Genomic DNA, 25907 nt, shown 5'->3' on the forward strand with positions numbered 1-25907 from the left:
GAAATGTAAAAAAGTAACTGGCTAACTTATCTGCACTTCGGAACCACCTTGCAGGGAAGGGGCTTAAAAAATAATAATGTCTGTGACCCACCCCTAGAAGGTCTAATTTAATGGGCTAGAGGTGTGGCCTGGATATTAGGAATCTTAAAGTTCCCCAGCTCTGGCTATAGTTCTTGTATAGGTCACCAGGACATCAGTTCTCATATAAATCCAACAAGAGACCTCAGAGATGAAAAGTTCACCTGAGAGAAACCCAAGAAGATGTTCCCAGGCCTGTTTTCATGCAGGGACTCTCTCCTGTTGATAACTCCATTCCACTCTCCACTGCAAGGCAGGCCACTTTCTTTTTTTTTTTTTTTTTTAACATTTATTTTTTAGTTTTAGGTGGACACAATATCTCTATTTTATTTTTATGCGGTGTTGAGGATCGAACCCAGTGCCCAGCGCATGCCAGGTGAGTATACTACCACTTGAGCCACATCCCCAGCCCAGGCCACTTTCTTTATATCTGTGAGATAGGTAATGTTACTTTCCCACAGGCAGGCCCCAGGCTGTGGGAAATAAATAAATTTATTTATTTATACCTGCCTCATTTCACAACGGATTTGGGCTCTCTGTACTGTTCTGTTAGAATTGTGGGTAATTACACTGTATCTGTAGGTTGAGTCCTTATTTTCTGCCACAGATCTACTCAAATGCTACAGGGGAGAAAAACCTCTTTTCACTGCCCATGGTCCCGGCCTGGACTTGGCAAAGACCAGGGAACAGCTGCAAGCACACAAAGCAAGCCCTCTCATGTGACCAACCTGGAAAGACAGGAGCCTCAGCACATGACACAGACTGGCACCACAGCCTGCACTTGTGACCCAAACTCAGCTGAATTAGACACACACATGGGAACCACTTTGAAGCCCCTCTCAAGAGGCATGCTGCCCTCTGTGCCACACGGCATGCCTGCTGTGGTAGACAGTTGCTTGCCTGTTACCTGGCTTCCATCCAGATTCCAGAATATTAACCAAGGTTCTCTGTGTATTGGGGATTGTTCACAGTAAACTCAACACAGGCAGCACTCCCTAAAAGCTTTCATGATGAGGGTATATAGGCAAATATAACCTGATGAGCTTATTTGCTTAGTGTTACTTTTATTGCATTTAAAGCCAAAAGAGAGAAGCAAATGACAGTAAGGCAAGATGAGGTAGAGGTGGTGTCCTCACCCTTAAGCTGGCTTTCTGGAGGAAGTAGCTTTTGAAAGACCTATAGGAAGGTCTTGTGCAGACGTGAAAACTGACTTAAGAGGGAGACTATTATTTTTAGACTGAACTATGAACACACTGATTATAAATGGCTGGGTGAACAAAAATAAATATTTGATGCTTCCTTGGGCAATGGAAAGACTATGAGATTTGTAGCAGTTTCTAGCTCTTTCATTTTGTGGTTGTGCTACTTTCAACAACTCACCTAGACCCTTTCTTATCTAGAATGGCAATTGTAAAGACTTGTACATATCTCACAGAGTGAGAATTAAATAATATGCAAATACTTTGCAACTAAAAAGTGGTATTCAGATGTTAATGTTTTTACTCTATTATAATATTTACTTCACTTGGTAGAAAGGCAAGACTAGGGGAAATAAAGATTAAACATCAATAAGAAATAGTACTTTAGTTGGGCAGTGAAAAATGAAAAAAAATATTTATGGGTATTTGGGAAAGACAGAAGAGGAGTCTGAGTATCTGTGGGGACATATGACTCTAACTGTTAAGGGATAAAGGCAGAGTTAAAGCAAATGCTGGAGAACAAAAAAGAAAAGTCTAGAAGTCAGCAGGACCAGAATGTAGCTGGCCATGAGGGCCAGGACATGTGGATAAGTAATGGACTTTGTTGAAAATTCTCCAATGATGGACTCTCATTTATGCTCTTGGAAGATTCCTAATGCAGTACCACCTGGGAAAGGATGCATATGTATTCCCACTTCTACAACCTATTCCTGTGTGTGACCAGAGTGATACTACATTGTGAAGAGGTTGTGGTCTCAGTGTCCCAGAGAGCAGCTGCCAAAGCCATGATGTTACTCTCCCTCCCTCCCAGTTGCAACATGTTACTCCAGAGGCAGCTTTCTCTTTGTCTGGAGTCTGTAAAGGATCTGGTTTCCTTCATTCCAGGCATAGAGCTGCTTATCTCTGGGATTGTAATGGATCATGGAATGGCTTCTTGGCCGCCTGGGGAAGAACAAGTTGGACAGATTCTCCTCCCTGATAGTGTCCAGTGGATCATAGATGCAGGTGATGCGATGCGGGCCCTGGCCACCAGAACTGTAGACTACATAGAGAACCCCACACATGAGGAATGAGGCTTCAGCATCCTGGCTTCTGCAAGGAGTATCCCATGAGTGCTCCACTCCCAGTGTGCCAGACTCAATTTTTGTGAGAACCAAATGGCCTTGGATGCCTGGACCTGAGTGAATGGCCCAAAGCCCATGCTCATCCACAGCCAGGTCAATGTAAGTGAAAGGGGAGTGCTGGTAGACCAGTGCCCGGCCTGCCCCTCCTGGGAGCAGCATTCGATCTTCTACAGTCCTCTTCTGCAGATTATATTTGATTATCTCATTTAAAGTCCCTTGGTTGTGAAAAAATAGAAAACCTCTGTAGATCACCTGGCCTGATCCCTGCCAGGAAAGTGGTAGGTTTAGCTTCCGGGGAGGGGGTTTGGTGCTGTCCTCCATGAATGCCCGCATGTTTGCAAATTCCCAAACAGTGTTGTTTCTGGATCCAATTAAGAAATATACTTTTGGAGAGTCACTGCCAGCATCTTTCATCCAAGAGCCATCTGTGTCAATAGTCTTCTTCACTATTTTTAGAGACTTTATACTCGTCAGCATGTTATCACAGCCTGGCCAAACAGGAGAAAAAGGAGAGATTATTTAACATGAGATGTTTACTTTTGTGGAAGACTTACTATGCCTGGAATATCCTGTTTCCTTTCAGTTCTAATAGTGATAGGGAAAATTCTCAAGTCTACTATAAAATTATGGTCCTTAAAAGAAGAGTTCTCCTTAGGGAAATCCTAGGGCAAAAATGGAACACAGGTAAGCATTTCATGTTTTTCAGATAAAATGCATTGAAATTCCAGCATTAAGCCAAGCTCACTCTTTCATCTCTTATTTTCACAGATTGATTTTTTTTCCCCATATGGTTCAGAATAAATTTATTACATGAGTTATGATATGATTCAACGAATCAGAGACTAAATGAAGAATGGGTCTTTGGTAAGACAGTTGCTGTCCAGTTTCAAAAGTTAGCCATTTTATTCACTTCAGGATATAAGCAGCCCCTTGCTGTTTCAGAGACCCTTATCATTCAAGAGTACATAGAATTGGCACAGTGAGAATGACATAGGTGTGAAGACATGTAATTCAGTTCTATTTACCAAGATTTTACTGGGTATCTACTGTGTATTTAGCTTACAAGCTTCTCAAAAGAGTGATAAGATTTGAGGATAAAAAATATATATATTGGTCCTAAACCATGAGGAGATATCTTCTATTGAAGGATTCTGGCATTCTGAAAAATTCTTAACATTGCTGCAACATTGTAAGAGCTCAAATCATCCATTTGTGGATTTATGGATATATTTAGTCAGAGACATTTAAAAATCTACAAGGCTAGGTGTTATGGGGTGAGGTATAATGGGTAGAGATGCAAAGATAAATTAGGCATGGTTCTTTCTTATTAGGTGCATGCTTAGTTAGGATGTAAGATTGAAGGGTTTTTTGTTTGGGTTATTTTTGTTTGTTTTTGTCTTTTTTAATATTTATTTTTAAGTTTTAGGTGGACACAATATCTTTATTTTACATTTATGTGATGCTGAGGATTGAACCCAGTGCCTTGAGCATACTGGCGAGCACTCTACCACTGAACCACAACCCCAGCCCTGTTTTTGTCTTGTTTTTTACAAAAGAACATACATAAGGGAGATAACATTTGAGGTAGGGAAGAATCTGCATTTGATTTGGCCCTTGAAAGATAAATGAAGGGCTGGGGTTGTGGCTTAGTGGTAGAGCGCATGCCTAGGATGTGTGAGGCCCTGGGTTAGATCCTCAGCACCACATAAAAATAAATAAATAAAATAAAGATATTGTGTCCAACTACAACTAAAAAAACAATATTTAAAAAATTTAAAAATGTAAAAAAGAAAGATAAATGGAGTGGAACTCTGTAAAGAAGTAGAAAGAACATTCTAGAGAGTTAACAAAATCACTTTCAGGAAAGTCCTCCAAGATTAGGAAATGGAATGGGAGTATAACTCAGTGATAGAATGCTTGCCAAGCATGTGTGAAGTCCTTATTCAATCCCCAGAGAGAAAGAGAGATTAGGTAAAATAATACCTAATAAATTTAAACCAATACAACCTAAATCCTTAATATTGTCTCAACTAGATGCAAATACCAATGAGTAGATTGGAGCCAGCTCTATTGCCTGGAACCTTGAAGATGGAGCTAAAGAATTTGGGTTTTATTCTATTGGCAGAAATATAACTATTGAAGTCATTGAGAAGGAAAAGACTGTCAAGGCTGTTCCATAGAGTAAGCTGGTAGCCTATGTATGATAGACTCACGAGGAAGAGAACAAAATCAGGGAGACCAATTAGGAGGTTATTTCTATAGTCCAAACAGGATGATAAAGGGTCTAAACTAGGTGGAAGAAGATGAAGTAAAAAGAAGGGGTTTACATTATTCTAGCTCTTTACTGCCATTTCAGAGTATTATTCCTCCACCTTCATGCATACACTCTTCCTTCTTTGTATCCTTTTCTTCTCTTTCCTTTTTTTCTTTCTTTCATGTGAATGTTTGTTACTAAGGGTTGAACTTAAGGGCACGTAGAGATAGGGCCTCTCTAAGTTTCTGAGGCTAGCCTTGAACTTGGGATCCTCCTGCCTCAGCCTCCTGAATTAAATGACAGTTTGCGCCACCATGCCTGGCCTCTTCTTTGTATCTCACCCTTTATGTTTCAACTTCTCTTAGCTTAATTGCTGATTGTTCTCCAGTACACTATGCCATATGCACAGAGTACTTCTTCAACTCCTTGAAAACTTCCTTTTAAACCACTTTAGCAAAACCCTTCAATGGGCATATTTTCAATCCCCCAACCTCCAGAACCGTTGTATGTTAGAAATCAACAATTGTAATATCCCACCATTCCAACAGTATCTTACCCTTCCATTTCTCCCTCCTTGTTTATTTGAAGTGCTGTGGATTAATAAATCTCTTTTATTTATTTTTTCATGGAATACTATTTTTATTGGTGCAATATAATTATGCATAATAGTGGGATTCATTATGTCATATTCATCCATATACATAATTTGGTCATTCTCATTTCCTTGTACCTTCCCTTTCCTTCCCCTCCTCCCTCCCCCATCCTCTTGTCTGAGGATCTCCTTTCCATTATTATCAGTATCAGTATTTTAACTAGTATCTTACAGATTTCATTTCCCAGTACTTCCCCCATGCCCTCCCCTCCTCCCTCCCTCTCAATCCCCTTCCTTTACTCTATTGGTCTCCCTTCTAGATAAATTTCTTTTAATATCAATTCCTTAAGAGGTTATGACCACTTTAAATATGTCCACCCTAAAATTATCTACTAGAACACCTTTCTTATTTCTTTGAGATCACTTATTTTTATTGATAATTTTTTTTGTTTTATTTATAAGCTCATTGTCCATCTCCCCAACTAGACTCCACAAGAAAAAGGCCTCTGTCTTCATGCTTAGTATTGTGCCCTAATGACTAACTCAGTGCTTTGAAGGTTCTGTACATGTCTATTGAATTAATACAGAAAATAGTTTCATTTAAGCAGATATTTTTCCTAGGATCTAAATAGCACTGCATATCCTGAGTTCTGACCACAGGCCCATCTTAAGTAAATAATCACTTGAAAAGTACTTTAATGCTTTTAAGACACTTTCAAATCCATTATTTTCACTTAAAAAAAAAATTCCAACCTTGTGAAGGGAACATGTGGCAGATGTAGGGGTGGGGAGCAAGTGAATCTGGGAAGAGCTGAGTCCCAGTCAGTCCTTTCTGTGGTTATGTTACTACTGGCTACTCCCAGAGGCAGAGAGACTTTGCCTGGCCCACACTATGGCCAGGGAAAGACTTGAGGGTAAACTACAGTAACAGTAATCTCTCAGCCATCAGCAGTCACCATGTCTCCATGCTGACAGGCTTCACCAGTCTGAGGACTTGCTTTCCTTTAGCCTCTAGGTCACCACTTTCCTGAGTGTCCTGGCCTATAGGAAGCCAGAGTCCTGGGAAGGCACATGGGAACCTTATGTATTTCAGGAGCAGCCAAGAGACGGACTCTTTAGTACTCTTAACTACTAGTGGCTATAGCATTTTTGTGAAAGAGGACAAATGAGCTGTGCTGTTTACAGGACCCCTTCTCTGCTTGAGCACAGGAGACCTTTTCCAGTGCCACAAGCTCAGCTTGTCTGATGTGAAGCCTCTGCTCTTCCCAGATCCTATATTGACCATAGAGGATAAATGAGTGAGGCTTTAAGCCTGCAAGGACTTTTATGGAGGAAGAGGGGGTCCATGGGTTATTAGAGAAGCCTAGAAGCTATTCCTTATTAAGGAATGAGCACAGGGCTGAAGAAGTTAATAAATGTCTGACAATAAATAAAATATATTTGATAATATTCTAGGCTCTTTGTATTAACTTATATAATTCTTATGAATTTCAGTGGTAGATAGTTTAATCCCCCTTTTCCAAATGAAGAAAAATTAAGGCTTGCACAAGTTACTTGGAAAGGTCACTCAGCTATGGGGAAGGAGTCCTCTGAGCTCAGTTCAAGCTGAAAGGCAGGAGCTGGGGCACCTGTGTCTAGCCTCAGCAGCATATTGGTGAGCGTGTATGGTGGGAAGGGGAGGAGAGTGATATGTCCTGGCATGAGGGCCATGGACCTCTGAGGATGACAGGATATCTGTCTTGACTAGGTGCCCCCCTGCCTACCCATCCTTCTATCTGGGAAGAAGGCCAGCAGGCTTGCAGCCCAGCTATGGAAGGACTGTGTCTAAGAATAAGGCACGTGAATGTCTTACCCAAAGAAAACATTCATTTAAAATACAGAAGAAACAAACACACACTTTCTTCCTTTTCCTTCTATGCCTCCTTTCATTGAATGCAGAACCCTTAGAGAAATAACAAGACAGTGCTGATATATGGTTAGGATCAGGGAAATGCAGCTCTGGGGAAAAAGAAAAAAGAAATTCTCCCATGTTCTCCCTCTGCTTTTACTACCCCTTCCTTTGTAGATGGAACCCAGGGCCGGGAGTCAGAGACCCAAATCCAGAACACTGTATCCCCTAAAAGTCCCTTTGTCAATTCAGTCTTGGTTCTACCATGAAGGGTTTTAGGCTAAATGCTCTCTCATTTTCTTCAGGGATGATCTTCTATAAATATTATAAGTCATTCTTCTTTTAGAATTTAGGGAGAGTACATTTTCAGTGTTTCAGTAAAGGAGTAAGTTAAAATTTCCTGCTGTGCTTATCTTGAGAGGAGACAATTAGCAGAAGGAAAAAGTTGAAGAAGGATTGGAAATAATAAATATAAAACCTTTGAGTCCAGTCAAAATGCAAATTACTTATCAGAGACAATGGCATGCAAGGTTTTACCTGCTAACCAGAGAAATAAAATCTGTTTCCCCCCAGGCAGAATTGCAGACAAGCAATTAGGGTCGAATTTGGCCCAAGGCCTCACAGTGAATTCTTAGGCAAATATATCATTTATTTGAATCTTTTAAAATATTCCCCTTATTTTATATAACAGTCTCCAGGCCTGGTGAGATTTGTCCCTCTCTAAGACAGAGAGACTCACTCTGAGTATTAGAAATAATGGTCTGGCTGACAGTAGATTATAATTTTGGGGGTGGGCTGTAGGAGGGTAGGTAGACACAGGGAAACCAGGTTAGGAATTTGTAAGTTTATTCCAGATGAGAAATAACCAGCTAGTGAGGGGCATGGAAAGATTGGCATGGATTCAAGAAGCAGAAAAAGAGAGGTTAGGTCTTAGTTAACTGATTAGATCAAGAGTCAGATGATAACAGACCAGACTCAAAGATAGGGTGCAGGATGCTGAGACAGCAACAAAGAAGGAAAAACAGGTTTTCATGGGAAGAGTGATAAATTCATAGAAGGAGGAGAAGAAAAAAAAGGAAGAGAAGAAGGAGGAAAGAATTCCTCTAAAATGATGATAATTTGGACTACTTTTTGAAATTGTTATGAAACTTGACTTGTTCGACTATCTAAATTGTATCCATGTACATTTGTCAGTACATCAAGTGATAGGAAGGATATTAGGCATTGGGATGATAAAGATCCTAGTGTCAGACTAGTGGTCAGTATATAAAATTTCATGCTATTACAATAAAATTGTCTGTGTGGACTTAATTATCCTAGAGGTTTGGGCCATTTGCTTTTTTCCCCCACAGAACACATTTCAGATATCTCAGTGTAGCACACAAGGTCCTCAATCTTAACTTTGTCTTATCATTTCCCCACCACACTGGATTGGTCTCTAGACACCAGGGCACTGGCCTTCCACAAGTTTTAGACTTTGCCATACTTTTCCTTAATTTGATTTTGCTAAATTTGGACACATCTACTCGTCTTTCAAAACAAAATTCTCTGACTGTTGGAGAGCAGTTACCTGCTCCTTAAGCGCCCAAAGCTTTCTATGTAGCCCTCTTCCAGGACAACTCCCACTGCTGGATTAGAATTGTGTATTTATTTTGTTTCCTTGCAAGAACTTTAGACAGAAGTTGTCTCTTTTTTGTTTTCTTATCTTTGGTGCCTGGTTTAGGGCACAATATAAATCACCTTCACTATTCAAACTCTTAATGCTTACACTCCATACTCAAGAATCAGGGAGGTTCAAATAAAGTAGTATTTGTCCAAACTTTCAATCTCAACTTGTACTATATGAATTTTGAAATAAAATAGATGAGCAGGTACTATTTCACTGTCTGAATGCTTCAGAGAAACACAAATCTTGTTTGAAATGTACTCAGTGAGCCATAGTATGGTTTGGCATTACTGGAGAGCCATGAATCCAGGATTAGGCTGAAACAGAGTACAATAACTGTGCTCTATGTATTGGTCTTGGTGAGTCACCTTCAGTAAATCCATACTATATGTTTTCCTAGGTCCCAACTTTTCTAGGTTACTAAATTCCGAGTATTCCAAGGCATCCAATACCAAGTCCTGACAGCCTTATTGGTGATTAGTAAAAGATTATGAGAAAGATAACAGACTTGATCCATGCCCCTTCATTTGCATGGCTTTGTGTTGCCAATGGCATCAATCTGAGTACATCAGGGGAATGTCTGAAAGCTGCAAGGATGTGTAGTCTCTGAGTGTGAGTCTGGCCTTCTTCCACCAGGGTGTCCTGACAGCTGGAGCCCAGCATGAACAACTCCCTTCCAATGCCTCCTTTGGGCCATCTTCCTATAACCTACTTACTGTAATTCTTTTTTTTTTCTATAGTGCCTATTATATTCTTTCTGACACTATACATTTATCTGTTGACATATTGTTTGACTCCCCTCAATAGAATATAAGCTCGATGAGATCCAGGGCTTAGTCTTATCCATTTTATTCACTGAATTTTCTGTCCTGGAATAGTATCTGGTGTGCAGTATAATTTTTTATTTTAATTACAATTGTAGCAAATATTAACATTTATAACAAACCTCTTTTGGGTCCTGAATAATTGTTAAGACTGTAAGGAGTTCCTGAGACTGAAAGATTGAAAACTACCATCCTAGAACATCCGGACTAGTCAATACATGCAAATGGCCAGTCCTCTGGGGGATTTCCAATCAAACAGAGTGGACTTTGCATCAATTATCTGACTGTTGCAACATCTCTTAAGTATTCCAAGGTTATAATTATGAACTTCTTGTTTTCATCTACTTCTCATTTAAAGACTGAACTGCTTTTTTGTTTTATTTTTTTCTTTTGCATAATGTTTTGTTGTTATTGTTTTTAAATAATATTCTTACCAATTAGAAAAATATGAAAATGTTCTGAATTTCTCCTTTTTTCCTAGCGAGAAAACAGGGTCATTTTCATATTTTCCAGTGGATTCTTTCTATGAAATAAATCTCACTTCATCCTGTGCTTTCCACCCTCTCTCATAATGTGATGGTCTAGGGTCTATTTGCCTGAACCTGAACTTTGCAATCGCCTTCTCACTGATTCTTATGTTTCTTCTCAAAAACACCAATCACACTCATGTCTGGTTCCCTGTTTTCATATAGATACTTGCATATTAAAAACTCTTCTTGGTTGCTACCTTTTTCCATGAACTTTGAAACCAAAAGCCTGATGTTGATGCAATTAAACATTATAGTGGAACGATGGACTCTGGAGCTGGAATTGGAATCTGCTTTAGCCAAAAGAATGTAGTCAAAATGGCCATGCTAAGGGGCCTTGTGTGCTTCTGTCTTCTCTCTGCCATCTGCTTCCATCATCAGAATGAGCTCAAGTCAGCCTCCTGGAGGATCAAAGACCAAATGGAGGAGATGCAAGTCACCCCAGATGAGTCCCTCCCCAACCAGCCATCCCCAGATAATGTACCACGGGTTGCAGATTCACAAGCAAGTCATGCCTGGCCCAGGTCAACAGAACTACCTGGCCACCCTGTAGACCCATGGGAAATAATAAATGCTGTTTTAAAGTCTTGAAGTGATTTGTTATGTGACATCATTGTAGCAACAGACAACTTATATGGGGCAGGATAGAGGTGAAGAATGGTGAGCAGACAAGGATGCTGAGATGTGGCTAGCTTGTCTGGGGCAGTGTGCACTACTGGATACAGCAGGAATACGGGGTTGGGAGATGGGGCTGTGTGAATCTCTGAGCCACAGCTTCTACATATGAAAGTTGGGGTTGTCTAGTACGACTGTCATGGGCATTAGACAAGATAACAGATAAAAGGGCTTTATTCAATCCCAGGCCAATTGTTACCTTCATTTTCTAACAAATTGCTTTGGTTAGAACACATGGATCTCCTACCCTGATTTAAGCACTGTGATAGTCCTGGGAAACGGCATGAATATTTTAGACATGCACGTAATATATTTTATGTTTTCAGGCTAGCAGGTCAAATGGACAGCATAAGCATCAGAGACAAGAAGGAGTGACACAGATAAAACTGAGAAATTTTAAAGTTGCTGTGTTTGCTTGTTGGCTTCTGATCTACTGTTACAATAAAAATAAGTACAATAAACACAGTGAAAACAGTATTCACAGTTTTTATTTAATTATCAGATACTCCTGTTATACAGAAAAATAAATTACTTGAAGAAGGCTAAGCTGGTCTCAGGTTGTAAAAGGCTTTCTTGATGTTTTATGGAGTTTGCTTGACCTTGTAGGTTAGGAATTATCATTGAAGCAGCTAAGGTCGTGAGATGTTGACTAGCAAGGTAACACTGGTGGCCACAGAGGAGGAAACAGGGACAGAGGGGAGGCAAGAAAGTCAGTGAGGAGCCTCTCACAGTAATCAAGACTGGGTATGATCAGAGATCAGTGCAGGTGGAAAGAACACATTTGCCAGATATTCAGAAGTAAGAATCTACTGGATAGGGTGACTAGTCAGATGTAAACCAGAGGGAGTGAATGAGGTAAGGGGAAGCAGAAGGATTTCATTGTTTAATAAAAATCAATGAAGGGAACTAAAAACAAGGGGGTAGGGGAAGAAAATTGATCCTTCTTGGGCAGGACTTTAAAGAATGATTTAAGTCAGTCTCTTTATGAGTAGGAATCATCCTCAAATTGAAACCAAGAGAACATGGTCTTCGTACTGCCACACACAATAAAATTGGAAGCTTCTGGGCCCAGGCATCTACTCTCAGAATAGAGGGCTTCTACTTCCCATGCCTATGGGGCAGCCCTGGAGATGGCTTTGCTAGCTTCAGTCTCTTCCTCCTGTGTCCCCTCAACCTTCCCTACTGCCAGTCCATTCTGTATGCTGTGGCCAGAATGAACTTTCTAAAACCTTCATCTGAACCCTGGCACTCCCACGCTGATCTCTATTCAGCAGAGCAGCGCAGTGGATGAGGATGGCACAGGGGTAGGAGCTCATCTTGGTCTGAATCTCAGCTCTGCAGTCTCTTAGCTGTGCATCTTAGACAAATTATTTATCCTCTCAGTGTCTTAGTTTCATTTGCTATAAATTGGGGAATAATGCTGATACCTATCTCCTACAGTTGTCAGCATTACATGATATTAATAAGATGTATAAAATTCTTAAAGATCACCTGGTATGTAATAAGCACTCAATACATATTGGCTATTGTTAGTCTCATTTCCCAAAGTTTACAAGTATGAACTAGTTTAGCACAAAGAAACAGCTTTTTTCTGGCTCTTTAATCTCCTCTGTACAACATTCTCCTCTACCTGAGCTCTACTGAACACATAAACACACTGAACCCTATATACCTTTGTACTACCATAGGCTGTTCCATTTGCTTAAAATACCCTTAGCTTTTTTCCATGATTGGAATTCAGCCTGAAGATTACTTTCCAGAGTCTACAGTCCCCCCATCTCCATGGCAACCCTGACCCTATCTACTTAATGCCTCTCCCTGAGCTTCTATGACACACTGTATATCCCTCCATCAGAGCAGTTATCATTCTGGGCTGTTATTCTGGTTTGTGTAGGTGCCTTCTCCACTTAGCTGTAAACTTTTTGAGAAAAAAGATATTATCCTATCCAACATTCCATCTCTAATGCCTGGCACAATGTCAACATATATCTGAAATTCAGTTAGACATTTGTTGACTCAATGAACAAATGAGTGAGAGAGAATAAATGGATGTTTATACCATCTGCAGCCAAATGTTACCAGCTGATGTGATATGGCACCTTTCATTAGTGTCCCAACATATCCTCATAGACAACAGGGCTTCCAGATGGATAAACAAAGGAAATGTTAAGTACATAGGCATTTCGGGATCCATAAGCACCAGCTCTCCAGGGGGATGCCCAGGATTAGCTGAACTGTACACACACTTCCAGTGTTGCTGGCCTTGTGAATGTAGCAACTTCTGTGTGCATTGCACACATAAGCACTTTCATGCTCTTCTGTATTTCCCCTGCAGGCATACCTGTAGTCTCCTCCTTTGTGGTAAATACATCTATTGCAAATTACTTAGACTTCTTTTAATGTTGTGTTCCACTCATCACAAACTAACAGACTTTGGGAGTTGGCTCAAAGAAAATGTTTCATTTGACTTCCAGTGGATTATTTGTTTAGTCCTTTTGTTTTTTATTTTCTGGCTTTTTAAAAATGGATTTGAATATGGAGCATGAACAATTTCTCTACCTGCATGGATCCCAGAGGTATTTAAATATGCTGCAGCAGACTTTCTTCTTTGAAACATGATCTAACAAAAGATGTGAGTTATTTAATTCAGTAGGGTCAGGGTTACTTGAGGTAACTTTTGTGCACCCTTTGCAATAAAAGAAGCTGTTCTAAAATAGGAAGTAAAATAAATTTTTTAAAAAAGCCATTATAGCAGATTTTAACTTTCTTAGTAAGTTTTCTTCAAAAGATATTTACAAGTTAAAAAGAAGTTAATACCTTTATCCAGTCAAGAATGCAGCCTGTGGAATCTTCCAAAGACTTTGGTTGGAGAATTCTTAGTCTATGTGTCTGAGGCCATAGTGCCTTGCCATAAATTGACTCGAGTACAATACAAAATCATATTTTAGCAATAACAATTTTTGTACTCAGGACTTGAAATTATTTAAAAATATAAGTTTGATTACATTCAGTAACACTCATTTTCAGTCTAAATTATGTATGTATGTGAAATAGGTGGGGAGGGAGGGAGAGAGAGGAAGAGAGATGGGGAAATTTAAGATTCTAAGAATTTTATTTAACCCTAAAAATCCCTGGGATTAAGATTTTGTGTGAATATCATTTAGGGATCATCTGAAGATAAAGTCTAAAGTCTAAAGTCTTGATAGCTATAAGGAATGGCCTCATTATAGAGCCATCTTCTTTTATTTATTACCCAAATATCTGGCCCTTAGTAGTTGCCATAGAAATATTCTTAACAGAAATGAGAACCACTTAGACTAATATGTATTAGAATTTCCCGGAAGTCTCCTTGGATAAAAAGGTTGAATTTTCCAAAGAAGTTGCTTCATCTACTCTCTAGAGGTTTTTCTAAGAAATGCTCTAACACAGCAAGTATATCTGAATGAAACCCTGTGATTTGACTTCTGGGAAACTCTCCCTGGCCACAACCCCAAGATGTTTGTCTATGCAAGGAAGCTGATTTGAGTCTTTAGGATTTTAGTAAAATTTCTGTAAATGGGACAGTCCTGGTAAGCCAAGGGTAGAAGATAGAAAGATTGGGAACTTCCAGGAAGAAGGTGGATTCAGGTATTTGAGGCACTGTGGTAGGCAGAATTCCAAATGGCCCTCATGATCCTCACCATAACCAAAGAATGACCTAATTATCCCCTCCCCTGGGGTATGGGCAGGATCTGGGCATATGAGAGGACAGTACTCTGTGACTGTATTATACTGTACGACAAAGGTGACAGGATTTTACAGATAGAAATAAGATTCCAAATCTGTTGATTTTGAGTTAATCAAAAAACGAAGATGATGGTTTAGGGGACTGAGGCAGGAGAATTGCAAGTTCAAAGGCAGCCTCAGCAACTTAGCGAGACCCTGCCCTGACTCAAAATAAATAAATAAATAAATAAATAAATAGAGCTGGGATGTGACTCAGTAGCTAAGCATGCCTGGGTTCAATCCCTGGTACCAAACAACAACAAAACAAAAAGCAAAAAAAAAAGACGATTATAGGAGGCCTACCATAATCAGATAAAAACTCTTAAAAGAGGCACTCTGTACTTCTGAAGAGAAGCAGTCTCTTTTTGGCCTTGAAGGAGCAACAGACATGCTATGAACAACCAATGGAGAGGGAAGACTCTGGAAGCCAGAGGTCTCAGTCCTGTAACTACAGGCAGCAGACTCAGCTAAACTGTGCATGGACTCCTGACTCTCAGAAACTGCGATAATACATCTGTATTGCTTTAATCTGCTAAATCTATGGTAATTTGTTGGGCAACATTAGAAGATGGATACCGGCATAGTTACTAACAAAAATGGCAAAAGGGAAGAAAAAAGCAGAGGCGGCACAGTAGGTAAAATACGAAATGACACAGAGTTGGGGAAAAAAGTGGCATTATGAAGTCTAACCTTGGACTGAGAAACTTGGAAAATAGATAGGTCAGAGGAGCACTAATCACAAGGTTGTAGTTGTTAACCTTTCCCTAAACCAATCTCTGCCTGGCCTCTGCCATCAGTATCTCTTCTAGAAACAATTTCTATGGCCTCCTCCATGTGAGGCCCTGTCCTACACTCTGTAAATACTGAAAGAAGATGTCAACATGCTCATGGCCTAATTGAGGAGTCAGATACACACAAATATGAGTGATTAAGCATGCTAAATGCTGTGTGTGTGTGTGTGTGTGTGTGTGTATACACACAAACACATGTATAAGTATATATATGAATATATATAAGAAGCAGCAGCTGAGATCAGCTTGGGCCATTATATAAAAGGCTCAGAGAGTAGAAAGGATTTTTGTTATTGTTGATAATTAGTGGTGAACAACAACAAAAAATGCTATGCAGAGGAGTGATAGGATCCACGTTGTGTTGTGAGGAGGTCTACCCGTAGCAGATGGATTGTAGGAGGCAAGAGAAGCTGGCACAGGATGCAAACGAGTCCCGTTCATTCCTATGTCCCGTGCAGCCCACCCAATAGAGGAGGGCAAGAAGTATTGGCTGAATCATAAACAGACACATCATCAAACCAAGAGTTCCAGAGTCAACAGGCATGTAAGCAACAGTCTCTGGGAGGTTGAGAGAGAATTTTCCATTTACCACAGAGTTGGGAGAGAAGATATCTGAGCTCCAGTGTGTGAGGGATGAGACAGGGGTTTAAAAAGCATCAAATCCAGTGTCAGGATTGCTTATCAGCTCCAGTTGGGAGTGGAAAAGGGATAATCTCAAAGCCTGAGGACCTGAGGTGTCCAGGGAATATGAGCAGCCTAGGAAACTGATTCAGCAACACCCTTCAGGCTTGGGCCACACTGGCACCTAATCTTTCACATCACCTTTGTGTGTGTGTATGTATGTGTGTGTGGTACTGGGAAGTCAAACCCATGGCCTCTTGCGTGCTAAGTAAGCACTCTACTGCTGAGCCACACACGCACACACATCAGCTTTTTAGGCAGCTTCTGTTCATCCTTGGGTGACTCCCCCTTTGTCCCCTTCCCACTTTCCTTCCTGTGCTTCATCTTTATCCCCTATCTGCTCACTTCTCAGAATGATTCATATCAGGACAACGTCAAGGCCAAAATGGACCACTGACTTGACCAATTTGATCAACTCCTTCATACTACAGATAAAGCACCCTCTTCTTTGTATTCTGACTCAGAGTTAAAATGGTTTTTTTTTCCTTCTTTTTATCAAAGTCTAACTGATTCCTCTGGGTTGACCATCCTTCATTCATTTTGTTGTTTTTGTTCACTCAGTTACTCCCTGACAATTATTTATTTGAACACAGATACTATTCTAGGTACTCTCCAGTACCTAGAATATTGGACATGAAATAGCGTGTCCAGGATCTCAGAGAGTTGACATTATAGCTGGAGAATTAGAAAATAAGCAGTGAGCAAATAAATGAACTGTAATATCTCAGAGTTTCAAGTGGCTATGGTTCGAATGTGTCTCCCAAAAGTTCATGTGTTGAAAACTTAATCCTCAGAGTCCTATGTTAATAGTATTTGGAAGCAGGTCCTTTGGGATGTAATTAGGATTGGAGCGATCATGAGAGGCAATCCTCCATGATTGCATTAGTGGCTTTATAAGAGGAAGAGAGCCCCCAAAGCACACTTGTTCTGTCACATCATTTGGTGCCTTTTATCATGTTATAATGCAGCTAGATGGCCCTTGCCAGATGCCATGCAGTTGCCCAACATCATCCTCTTGGACTTTCCAGCCTCTAGAACCATGAAGTAAATAAATCTCTATTCTTGATAAATTACTCAGTCTGTGGCACTCAGTTATAGCAACAGAAAATGGACTAAGACATAAGTGAAAAAACAGTTGAGTAATAAGTGCTCCCAAAATCCTCTTGGGTTTCCTAGTCCAGTGTATTGCATACCATTCAATGACCTAAACCCAAACCCCAGGAGGCATCCTGAACTCATCCCTTTCCGTGTCCTTTACTTTTACTTTCAATTACAAATTACCAAACCACGTGGATTCCAGCTGTCAATGGCTCTCAAATTCACCTGCTCTCCTCTGTGCTATGACACCTAATGCCAACTTGCCCAAATCATTGCAGAATCCCCCTGACAGGTCTCCCCTCTCTCTCTCTGGTCTTGTCCTCTTCCTTCATAGCATGCCCTCTTAGAATAATTCAATGGTTCTCTATAGTTACTCCAGTAAAGTTCAACCTCCTTAGCACAGCATGCTAGGTCTTTCATCATCTGGGTCCTACTGAGCTCTTCAACACAGTTTTCCTACACAGGTTTCACTCAGCCCTATTTGCAGATCTGCTTATCAAGGTGCTACATATCCTTGTCCATGCCTTTATGTGTTCTGTCCTCACTTGACGTGCCTTCTGATCAATGTACTCTAACTTCTTTCAAACTTCAGATCAAATGTCACTTCATTTAGGAAGACCCTTCTTCTTCCAACAACCCATGGGGTTCTTATAAAAAAAAAAAAACTACAGTGAGAAGATATGTGAAAACTTTAGGTCTGTGATGACATTCAGCTTCTGATGTATTTCCCTGATGGAGTTTCTTGAATTTAGGGAAGACATAATTAGTACATGAATAAAGTTTTCTTATTTCCAAAGGTAGACTCTGAGGAGGGAGACTTGTCTCCCTTGTTGTTATAATGAAATGGACTCATGCACAGAAACTTTTCCTTCTACTTTGTGTGTTTGTTACATGATACTTTTGATTATAGTTTGAGCTACTTAATGGCCTGTAAGTGGCTTCTGAAAGATCACAAAATTGAAGACAAATTCCCTGGATATCACATCCCAGGCAGCACACATAGTCATATACATATATTAATAATCCACTGCAAATTCCCAGCCCTGAGGGTTGGCTGTTGCGTTTCCAGTTTCAGAGTGTTGGTTTGGCATGTTGACAGCTGCTCCCTATTTCCAGGATACTAGATATAGAATCCACTAACCTGCTACTCTCCCTGGAAAGATCTGGGACCACATGCCTCCACCAAACCAAGGTCTATCAGGAAGCAAGCTCCTAGGTTAACCTCTGTCACTGTAGCCCTGACCTTCCATGGGGGATTAAGACACTCCCTGTGAAAGGAACAGCTACTTCTCCAGAAGGTATTTTTCCCTTGGACAACTGTTCCCTGCGCAGGTTGTTCTGCTAGCAGGTGCACACAAAAGCCCACAGCCACTTCTTATGCATTACTTGATGACACTCCCTAACTGTACCAGGTCTGCACCTTTCTGAATGTGACAGACCCTAGAAGGGGTAGTAAAAGATGCAGTTCTTACTTGCATTCAGCAGAGTTCGGATCTTTTTCTCTTCCTCAGCTTCTTGAAGTAGCTTTTCTGCCAGTGTCTTGTCCTCTGTTTCTACACATATGTCAGATTCTCGAAGATATTCCAGGTAGTCAATCTCCCGCTGGGCACGTTCCACTCTCAGGGCCAAGTTATTTACTGCACTCTTATACTCACTGGTGTAGGTCTGACATCTTCCCAGCATAACCGATATGTTTTTTGAGAATTCTCGGAAGTCTTGAATATATGCCCTTGTTGCTTGGGTACATTTTTCCAGCCCTTGCTTCAGTCAGAAAATAAATTATTAAAGTACTGTTAGTTATTCAAATTACCCAAGTAATAAAAATAGCTATCATTCATAAAAAATACAGATAATCAAAAAAATGAGAAATAAATGTTACCCATAATCCTACATTCAAAAGTACTATTGATAATTAATATTTTTGAAAGATCTCATGTATTTAGTGATATACATATCTATGTTGTGTGTTTGTATTTATAATGTTGTATGTGTGTGTGTTTGTGTGTGTGAGATACTAGGAATTAAACTCAGGGCCTTGCACATGGTAGGCAAGCTCTCTACCACTGAGCTACATCCCCAGTCCTTTTTAAAACATTTTTATTTTGAGACAGGATCTCACTAAATTTTCCTGGCCAGCCTCAAACTTGTGATCCTCTTGCCTCAGCCTCTTGAATAGCTGGTATTAAAGGTGTGCACCATTGTATTCATAAATATATGTTTTAAAATATGACTTTGTATATGTTTTGTAACATTTTTAACTTGCTGATATATCAACATATTTTAATATCGATTAATATATATCTGTATCAAAAACTTTTGAGCCTTTTTAAATTAACAAGTAAAAGTTCTATGTGTTTATGGCATATACATGATGTTTTAATATATGTATACATTGTGAAAGGGCTAAATCAAACCTATTAATAAATGCATTACTCTCACATTCCTTTTATTTGTAATGAGAACATTCAAAATTTGCTTACTTGTCGATTTTAAGGTATGCAATATAGTTATTAACTCTAGTCATTATGGTGTAGGATAGATTTCTTGAACTTGTTCCTTCTAACTGAAATTTTGCATTTTCAACCAAGATCTCCCCATTGCTCCTACCCCTCAGCCACTTTCAATGATCATTCTACTCTGTTTCTATGAGTTCAGCTTTTTCACATTCCTCTTATCAGTGAACTCATTCAAGGTTTGATTTTCTGTGGTTGGCTTATGTCACTTGGCATATGTCCTCAAGTTCACTTATGGCAATGCAAATGACCTCCTTTTAAGGCTAAATTGTATTCCATTTGGTGTATATACATTTTCTTTATCCATCTATATCATAATCAATAAGATATACCATTTCATTAATTGTATCCCATTATTTTTCTGTAATATTTATTTATTAATTTATTTATTGGTACCAGGGATTGAACCTAAGGGTGCTTTACCACTAAGCTACATCCTCAATCCTTTTTATTTTTTATTTTGAGACAGGGTCTCACTAAGTGGCCAAGACTAGTCTCTAACTTGCGAGCTTCCTGCCTCTGCATCCCAAGTCACTGGGAAAACAGTGACTTTATTTTTAAATAGCATGTCTTTACTTTAATAAGTTTTTTTTTCCCCAAATTCTCCAGAAAAAGCAAGACAACAACTTTTCCCCATACACTTTAAGCAACACCAATCTTCAAAACCATATTATACTCAAATAAATCCAGAATACATAAGGAATCATTTGAAAACTAAATCAAGATGATACTTGGAAAATGAAATCGTGCATTCTCATAAATATGATGCTTGATTTTTTGTGTGTACACCTGCCTTCTTTCTCAAAAATACCCAAGAAACTGTAATAATGATTACCTTTGCATAGAGGAAATACAATGAAGAAAGATGTAATCTTGTTTTTCATGTAATATCTTTCTACATACTTTAAACTTACTATAATCTTTTTTCTCAAGGGATTTTTTTTCTTTATTGATACATTATAATTATTCCAAATAATGGGATTCTTTGTGACATATCCACATGTGCCCACAATCTGGTCAATTTCGTTGGCCCAGCTTTCCCCCTGTTCCTCCCTCCCTATAATCCCTATCCTCTTAAGCTACTGGTCTCCTTTTTATTTTCATGAAATTCTCACCCCCACCCCGCTTTACCAGTGAACTTCATCTCCAACCCTCTTTATTATTATTGTTTTGAGACAGGGTCTTAGTAAGTTGCTGGGGCTGATCTCAAACCTGTGATCCTCCTGCCTCAGTCACCTGAGTCGCTGGAATTATAGGCGAGAGCCTTTGAACCTTGCTTTAAAAATCCCCCATTAAAAAAAAAGTATTTGTTCCTTCTTAAGTGGTCATTTATGTAGCTTTCAATTTTCTTTTTTCATTCAAACAATGCTGAGAAGAAAAAAAAATTTACATTTTCATGTGCTTAACTGGTTTTCTTAGGATAAAGTTCCAGAAGTAAGCTCCATCCCCAACACCTGGCTCAGTACCAATCATAGAGTAGTCTTCAACAAATATTTGGCCAAAGAGTATATGTACTTAAAGCTCATTTGGCACAGTTTAACGAAAATCTCTGTAGCTCAAACATGAATATTTAAGGCATTTCATTTTGTAGGTAAAGTAATAGAGATATAAAGAGACAGGAAGGAGAAGACAGGAGGGATTAAAAGTAATTCCCTAAATCTATATTCTCTTTCTTCTTATCCCTCTGAGATGTCCCTCTCATGGTGGGAACTGTATTACTTAGTTATTAAGTATATTGACCAACAGTGCCTGCCACCTGGGACTTGGTTTCACCTCCAGGTCAGGACCAGGTGGGAAAATCTATAAAAGTCACATCCTTGTTTTTAAAATCCACATTCAGAATTATGAGAGTATCCCTCTGTGCATTATACCCTTGTCTGCACACAATCTCTTAAAGTATTGAAGGACAGTTTACAGGTTATTAGTAGCTCTAATCCCAGGGCAAGTTGGTGCAAAAGGCTGAGCATAATTATGGCATTTTTAAGTAGTGAGACTGGGAGGTTTGTGGAGAGGGAGCTAGTGAAGCAGCAACAAGAGGCCACTGGGCTGGAACATTTCGCCCACAGCCTTCAGGCCTTAGTCTGGCCACTGGACAATGTTAAGCAATGCATTCTGGCTGCCCTGTTGAATCATTTTTACCGACTGTAGCTAGATGAGCAAATCATTTGGACTTGAACATGTTTCAGGAAAATACAGAAAATAAATTGGAGATCAAAGTGTATTGGAAGATAAATAATATACCAATTATTTAACTTCTAAAAAGCAAAAGATTAAGTATAAAATAGTGGCTATCAATGCTAGGGTGTGGCAAAGACCAGGGCAGAGGATTACATTTGTTTTGAGAACCTGTCTGACTTACAAAAATGTTGGGTTTTATACATTTTAACAAAGTAGATGCCTAAATGCTTTCTCTCTACTCAACATAGTTGAAATATGCCATTTCTTAGTCCAAGTCCTGTTTGACCAAAAAAAAAAAAAAAAAAAAACACTAAGACTTAGTCTGTCAGTATACTCTTATGACTTTTGACAGGGACATATTGGTTTATCAAAAAAAGACAAAAAACTAAAATATATTAACATCTTGATACAGTAAAACATGAAGAAAAAGTGACCCAAAGCTTTAATTTGTATATTTTAAGACATGAAGTATTAAATTTTAAATGTCCAGTATTTTGGACATTTACCTAACATGCTAGACAATGTTCTAAGTATGGATTAATGACCCAACACAAACCATCCCCAACTTCTCAGAGCTGGAATCTTTTTGTTAAATCTTCAGAATAACCTTAGAAAGTAATTTATATTATTATCTCCTTTTTATAGATGAGAAAAACTGCCAGATCAGAGAACAGAGGGAAGCCAAGGTCTGGGAGAATGGGCTCTAGAATTGGTGCCCTAAACTGATAAGACTACAGACATTTGTAAGTGTCACTTTAGCAATGGATTTATCACTTCCTATCTGTAAAACGTACATTCCAGTAGACAGTACAGCAAGGTGACTTCCAGGAGGCATGTTCCCTACGCAAGTTTCACAGATGTCACCTACCTCTAAGACTTGAAAGCGCTGGTAGATATAATGCACCATGGCTGGATCCTGGGCATACTGTGGTGGGGGCAGAAAGGCTGCAAGGAACAGAACCAGCAGAGCAGAAGCTTCCCAAAGGGCCACCATGATCCTGCAAACTCTGCCAGGAGTGGAATCTTAAAGTGGTTCTTAGAGAAGACTCAAGGGTCCAGGTGGTGGTCTTCTGTTATCTATTGTCTGCTTTGGGAAATCCTTGAAAAACAATGTCTTGCACAGCCAGAGAGCAAAGTCGGCTTGTTATTCCACCCAATGCATGATCTCAGTTTGTGAGCTGGTGATCAAGTCCAGCTGTTGGCAAAGTCAGTCCCTGGAGTCCTTGCAGGCTCACTTGGTGCAGAGAGCTTCCTGGGTTCAGCCTCTGCTGCCCTCACCCTTGACATGCACAGACCCTCCCCAGGCTAATGGCTGCACACAGCTTTCAGCTTTCAGTGTAGGAGGGGGTGGGGAGGCCTTTCCCCTGCTCCCCTGTCCCAGCTGTTTCCTTTTTACTTTTGCTTTCCTCCTCCCTAATAGACTCTGCGGTCCAATCAGAGGCCTGACCCAACACAAACCACCCCCAATAACTTCTGGAGTTGGAATCTCAGTTGAGTTTCTGGCATAAGTTCCCAGGATCTTTTTCCCAGAAGTTCTGTTGGGAGACCCACCTCTCCTCCAAACTTACTTTGCATTCCTGCAGCTCTTAAAGGCACAGCAAGGAAAAATGAACCCTGATCTACCCCTGTCTCTGAAAAGCCAGTGCACAGGGCTGCATTGCTCAGTGAGCAGAGAGGCACAATGAGCTACAGGCCTGGCTTCCCTGGGTTGAGCCCAGAAGATTTTTCTTAAGAAGAACAACAATTATTAAGATAGTGATGCTTCTAGAGCCAAGCCAAAGTGCAACTCCTTTGTAAGGAAGTCCTAGAGTTTTCTGTCACAAATGTCAGAATTCCCTTTAGACAGCTACAGGCTAGAAATACATAGGATTCAACTTCGGCAGTTTCCAATCGAGTTGAAGATAAATCATATCCCTAGAGCCAAGTGGTAAAATCTTCTAATTTTACATTTGCTGTTCAGGCTTTTACCTATCTCAACCACTCCTTCATGAGTGTGTTCAGGACTTCCCAAGGTTCTTTATCAATCACTACCAAGGTGGGGAAGATTGGGGTATCTATGAGATATGGAAAGACTTCTGGCCAATAATCAGAAGACCTTTGCATTTGGTCCCTGCAATAGACACTGGAAATCTGAGAAATTTCTATTGGCAGCCCTTGAAAATTCTTGTCTCCAGTATATGTTCCTCCCCATTCCTCTTTAATATGACCTTAGCTCCCATTTCTCTCCAATCCTTTTGTCAAGTCCCAAACAATAGCTCCTCATTCTTAAAAACAATATCTCCTATTTCTGAGAACCTTCTTTGAACTTGAATTGTCCCTAAAACTAGTTGAACTTTAGTTGATCTCTTTAGCTAAATCTTTATTAAAAAATCCTAACTGACTCAGGCTCCTTCTTCAAGTGAGAATTCTCTCTGCAAAACTTCTCATCCTTGGCATTTTAAATAGTCTCATACAAAAGTGTTTTGGTGATTTTCTACCATGAATGCCTTAAGTCCTAACATTGAGATTGTAAACTAAGATGAAAAAGATTCAGTAGAGCAAAATTCTTGTCTCACAATTAATATTTGGGTGGATGCTGTCATTTGGGCTTTCTGCAGTATGCTTACATTATTTCTACATTGAAATACGCATTCAATAGTAATAAAACCTAAAGAATTACCAGACAGTCCATGAGGAAGGAATGTCCCAAGGATCCTCAGTCGCAGCACAAGTCCTCAGGTTGGTTCCAGGGCTGCTGTTGCCCCTATGACTCTGGCATGGGCTCCAAAGAGCTTGGCCCCATTCTGGGATGGACTCCCTTGTCTCCCTGCTAGTGATGCAGGCCCCTCACCACTCTCTCTATGGTCACCAGCTTCACAGGGACAAATCAGGCCTCTGACTGACCATACCTGGTCTTAGTTGGAAAGCTTTTTTATTTTTGGTACCAGAAATTGAATCCAGGGGCACTGAACCACTGAGCCACGATCCAAGCCCTTTTTTATATTTTATTTAGAAACAAGGTCTCATTGAGTTTCTCAGGATCTCACTAAATTGTTGAGGCTGGCTTTGAAATTGCAATCCTCCTGCCTCAGCCTCCTAAACTGTTGGGATTACATGTGTGCCACCAGGCCCAGCAACAGCTTTACTCTTTGTAATCCCAAAGAAGCACGAATCCCATTACTGGCAGCCGTAGGACTGATGATCCATGGGACAGACACAGAATGGAAACCCTCATTTCTTGTGACCAGAGGTTTCAAAAAGCAAAAAACAAACAAAAAAACTAACTTTGGAGATAGTCCCAGCTTTGACTGACACAAACTGGCCAGCCATGACCATCTTTATTTAGAGTATTCCTACTCATTGGGTGCTGTTGTTATGGGCCAGGCTATATGGACAATGAGCAAACAGACTCCATTTTACCCTAAGACTCCATATCATGTAAGAAATGCTTCTCCCGTGGGAAAGCCCTGCCTCTGTACCCATTAATATTTACCTAGCATAGCATACTTGGCAACACAAAATAGTTCTTTGGTTTCCATTTTTCTTGGACAGTGTACCTTGTAAGAGATTGATTGACTGGACATTAGTAGCCATTCTCTAACTTGTACTCAACTACTGTCATTTGACCCACTTCCCTTCTGCTTGCTTGCTGCTATGCCAACCTGTAAAGTCCTGTGGGAAATACCAATGTACCCATTGCATTGTCTCGCTTACTGCCCAATCCAGCTTCTCTACCTGCTTGCTTACAGCTACATCAACCCAGATTTTGCCTTTAAATATCCTAAAATGCTCAGGCTTGGGGCTGTTCCTTGCAGAAACAGTTATGGGTCCTGCGGGGAGCAGTTGCCAGCTGTCCAGCTAAATAAAGACTCTTCAATTTGGACAAAACTGGGACTGGGTGTGTTTTCTGAGGGACCTGCCCCACAACACTGTGTTGGTACGCAAGAAAAAGATGGTTTTCTGCCTTTAAGCTGCAGTTGGGGTGAAACCAATCACTTTGCTTTGCTGTCTTCCTTACATTTAACCTCTTTAATCACTGCTCTGAGCTCACTAGTGAGCACAGTGGTCAACGTGT

At 40.0% G+C, this 25907-nt stretch overlaps 1 protein-coding gene across 1 annotated transcript; it reads right to left on the minus strand.

The window, feature by feature from the left end:
• Positions 1-1645: 1645 nt before the first annotated feature.
• Positions 1646-23225, minus strand: Olfml1 (olfactomedin like 1). Its single transcript, XM_071617139.1, has 3 exons — positions 22722-23225; positions 18635-18923; positions 1646-2889 (listed from the first exon to the last, which is right to left on the minus strand). The coding sequence occupies exons 1-3, from the start codon at positions 22845-22847 to the stop codon at positions 2099-2101; spliced, it is 1206 nt and encodes a 401-aa protein (XP_071473240.1). The 5' UTR covers positions 22848-23225; the 3' UTR covers positions 1646-2098.
• Positions 23226-25907: the final 2682 nt, after the last annotated feature.

This window comes from Marmota flaviventris, chromosome 9 (assembly GCF_047511675.1).
Source record: "Marmota flaviventris isolate mMarFla1 chromosome 9, mMarFla1.hap1, whole genome shotgun sequence".
Lineage (NCBI taxonomy): Eukaryota > Metazoa > Chordata > Mammalia > Rodentia > Sciuridae > Marmota > Marmota flaviventris.

Excerpts from the sequence above, each read along its gene's own strand:
- Olfml1 (XM_071617139.1), bottom strand. The coding sequence starts at position 22,847 with ATGGTGGCCCTTTGGGAAGCTTCTGCTCTGCTGGTTCTGTTCCTTGCA. Across the intron at positions 18,924-22,721 it reads AGCGCTTTCAAGTCTTAGAG|CAAGGGCTGGAAAAATGTAC; the intron begins GTAGGTGACATC and ends TTCTGACTGAAG. Across the intron at positions 2,890-18,634 it reads CCGAACTCTGCTGAATGCAA|GCTGTGATAACATGCTGACG; the intron begins GTAAGAACTGCA and ends CTGTTTGGCCAG.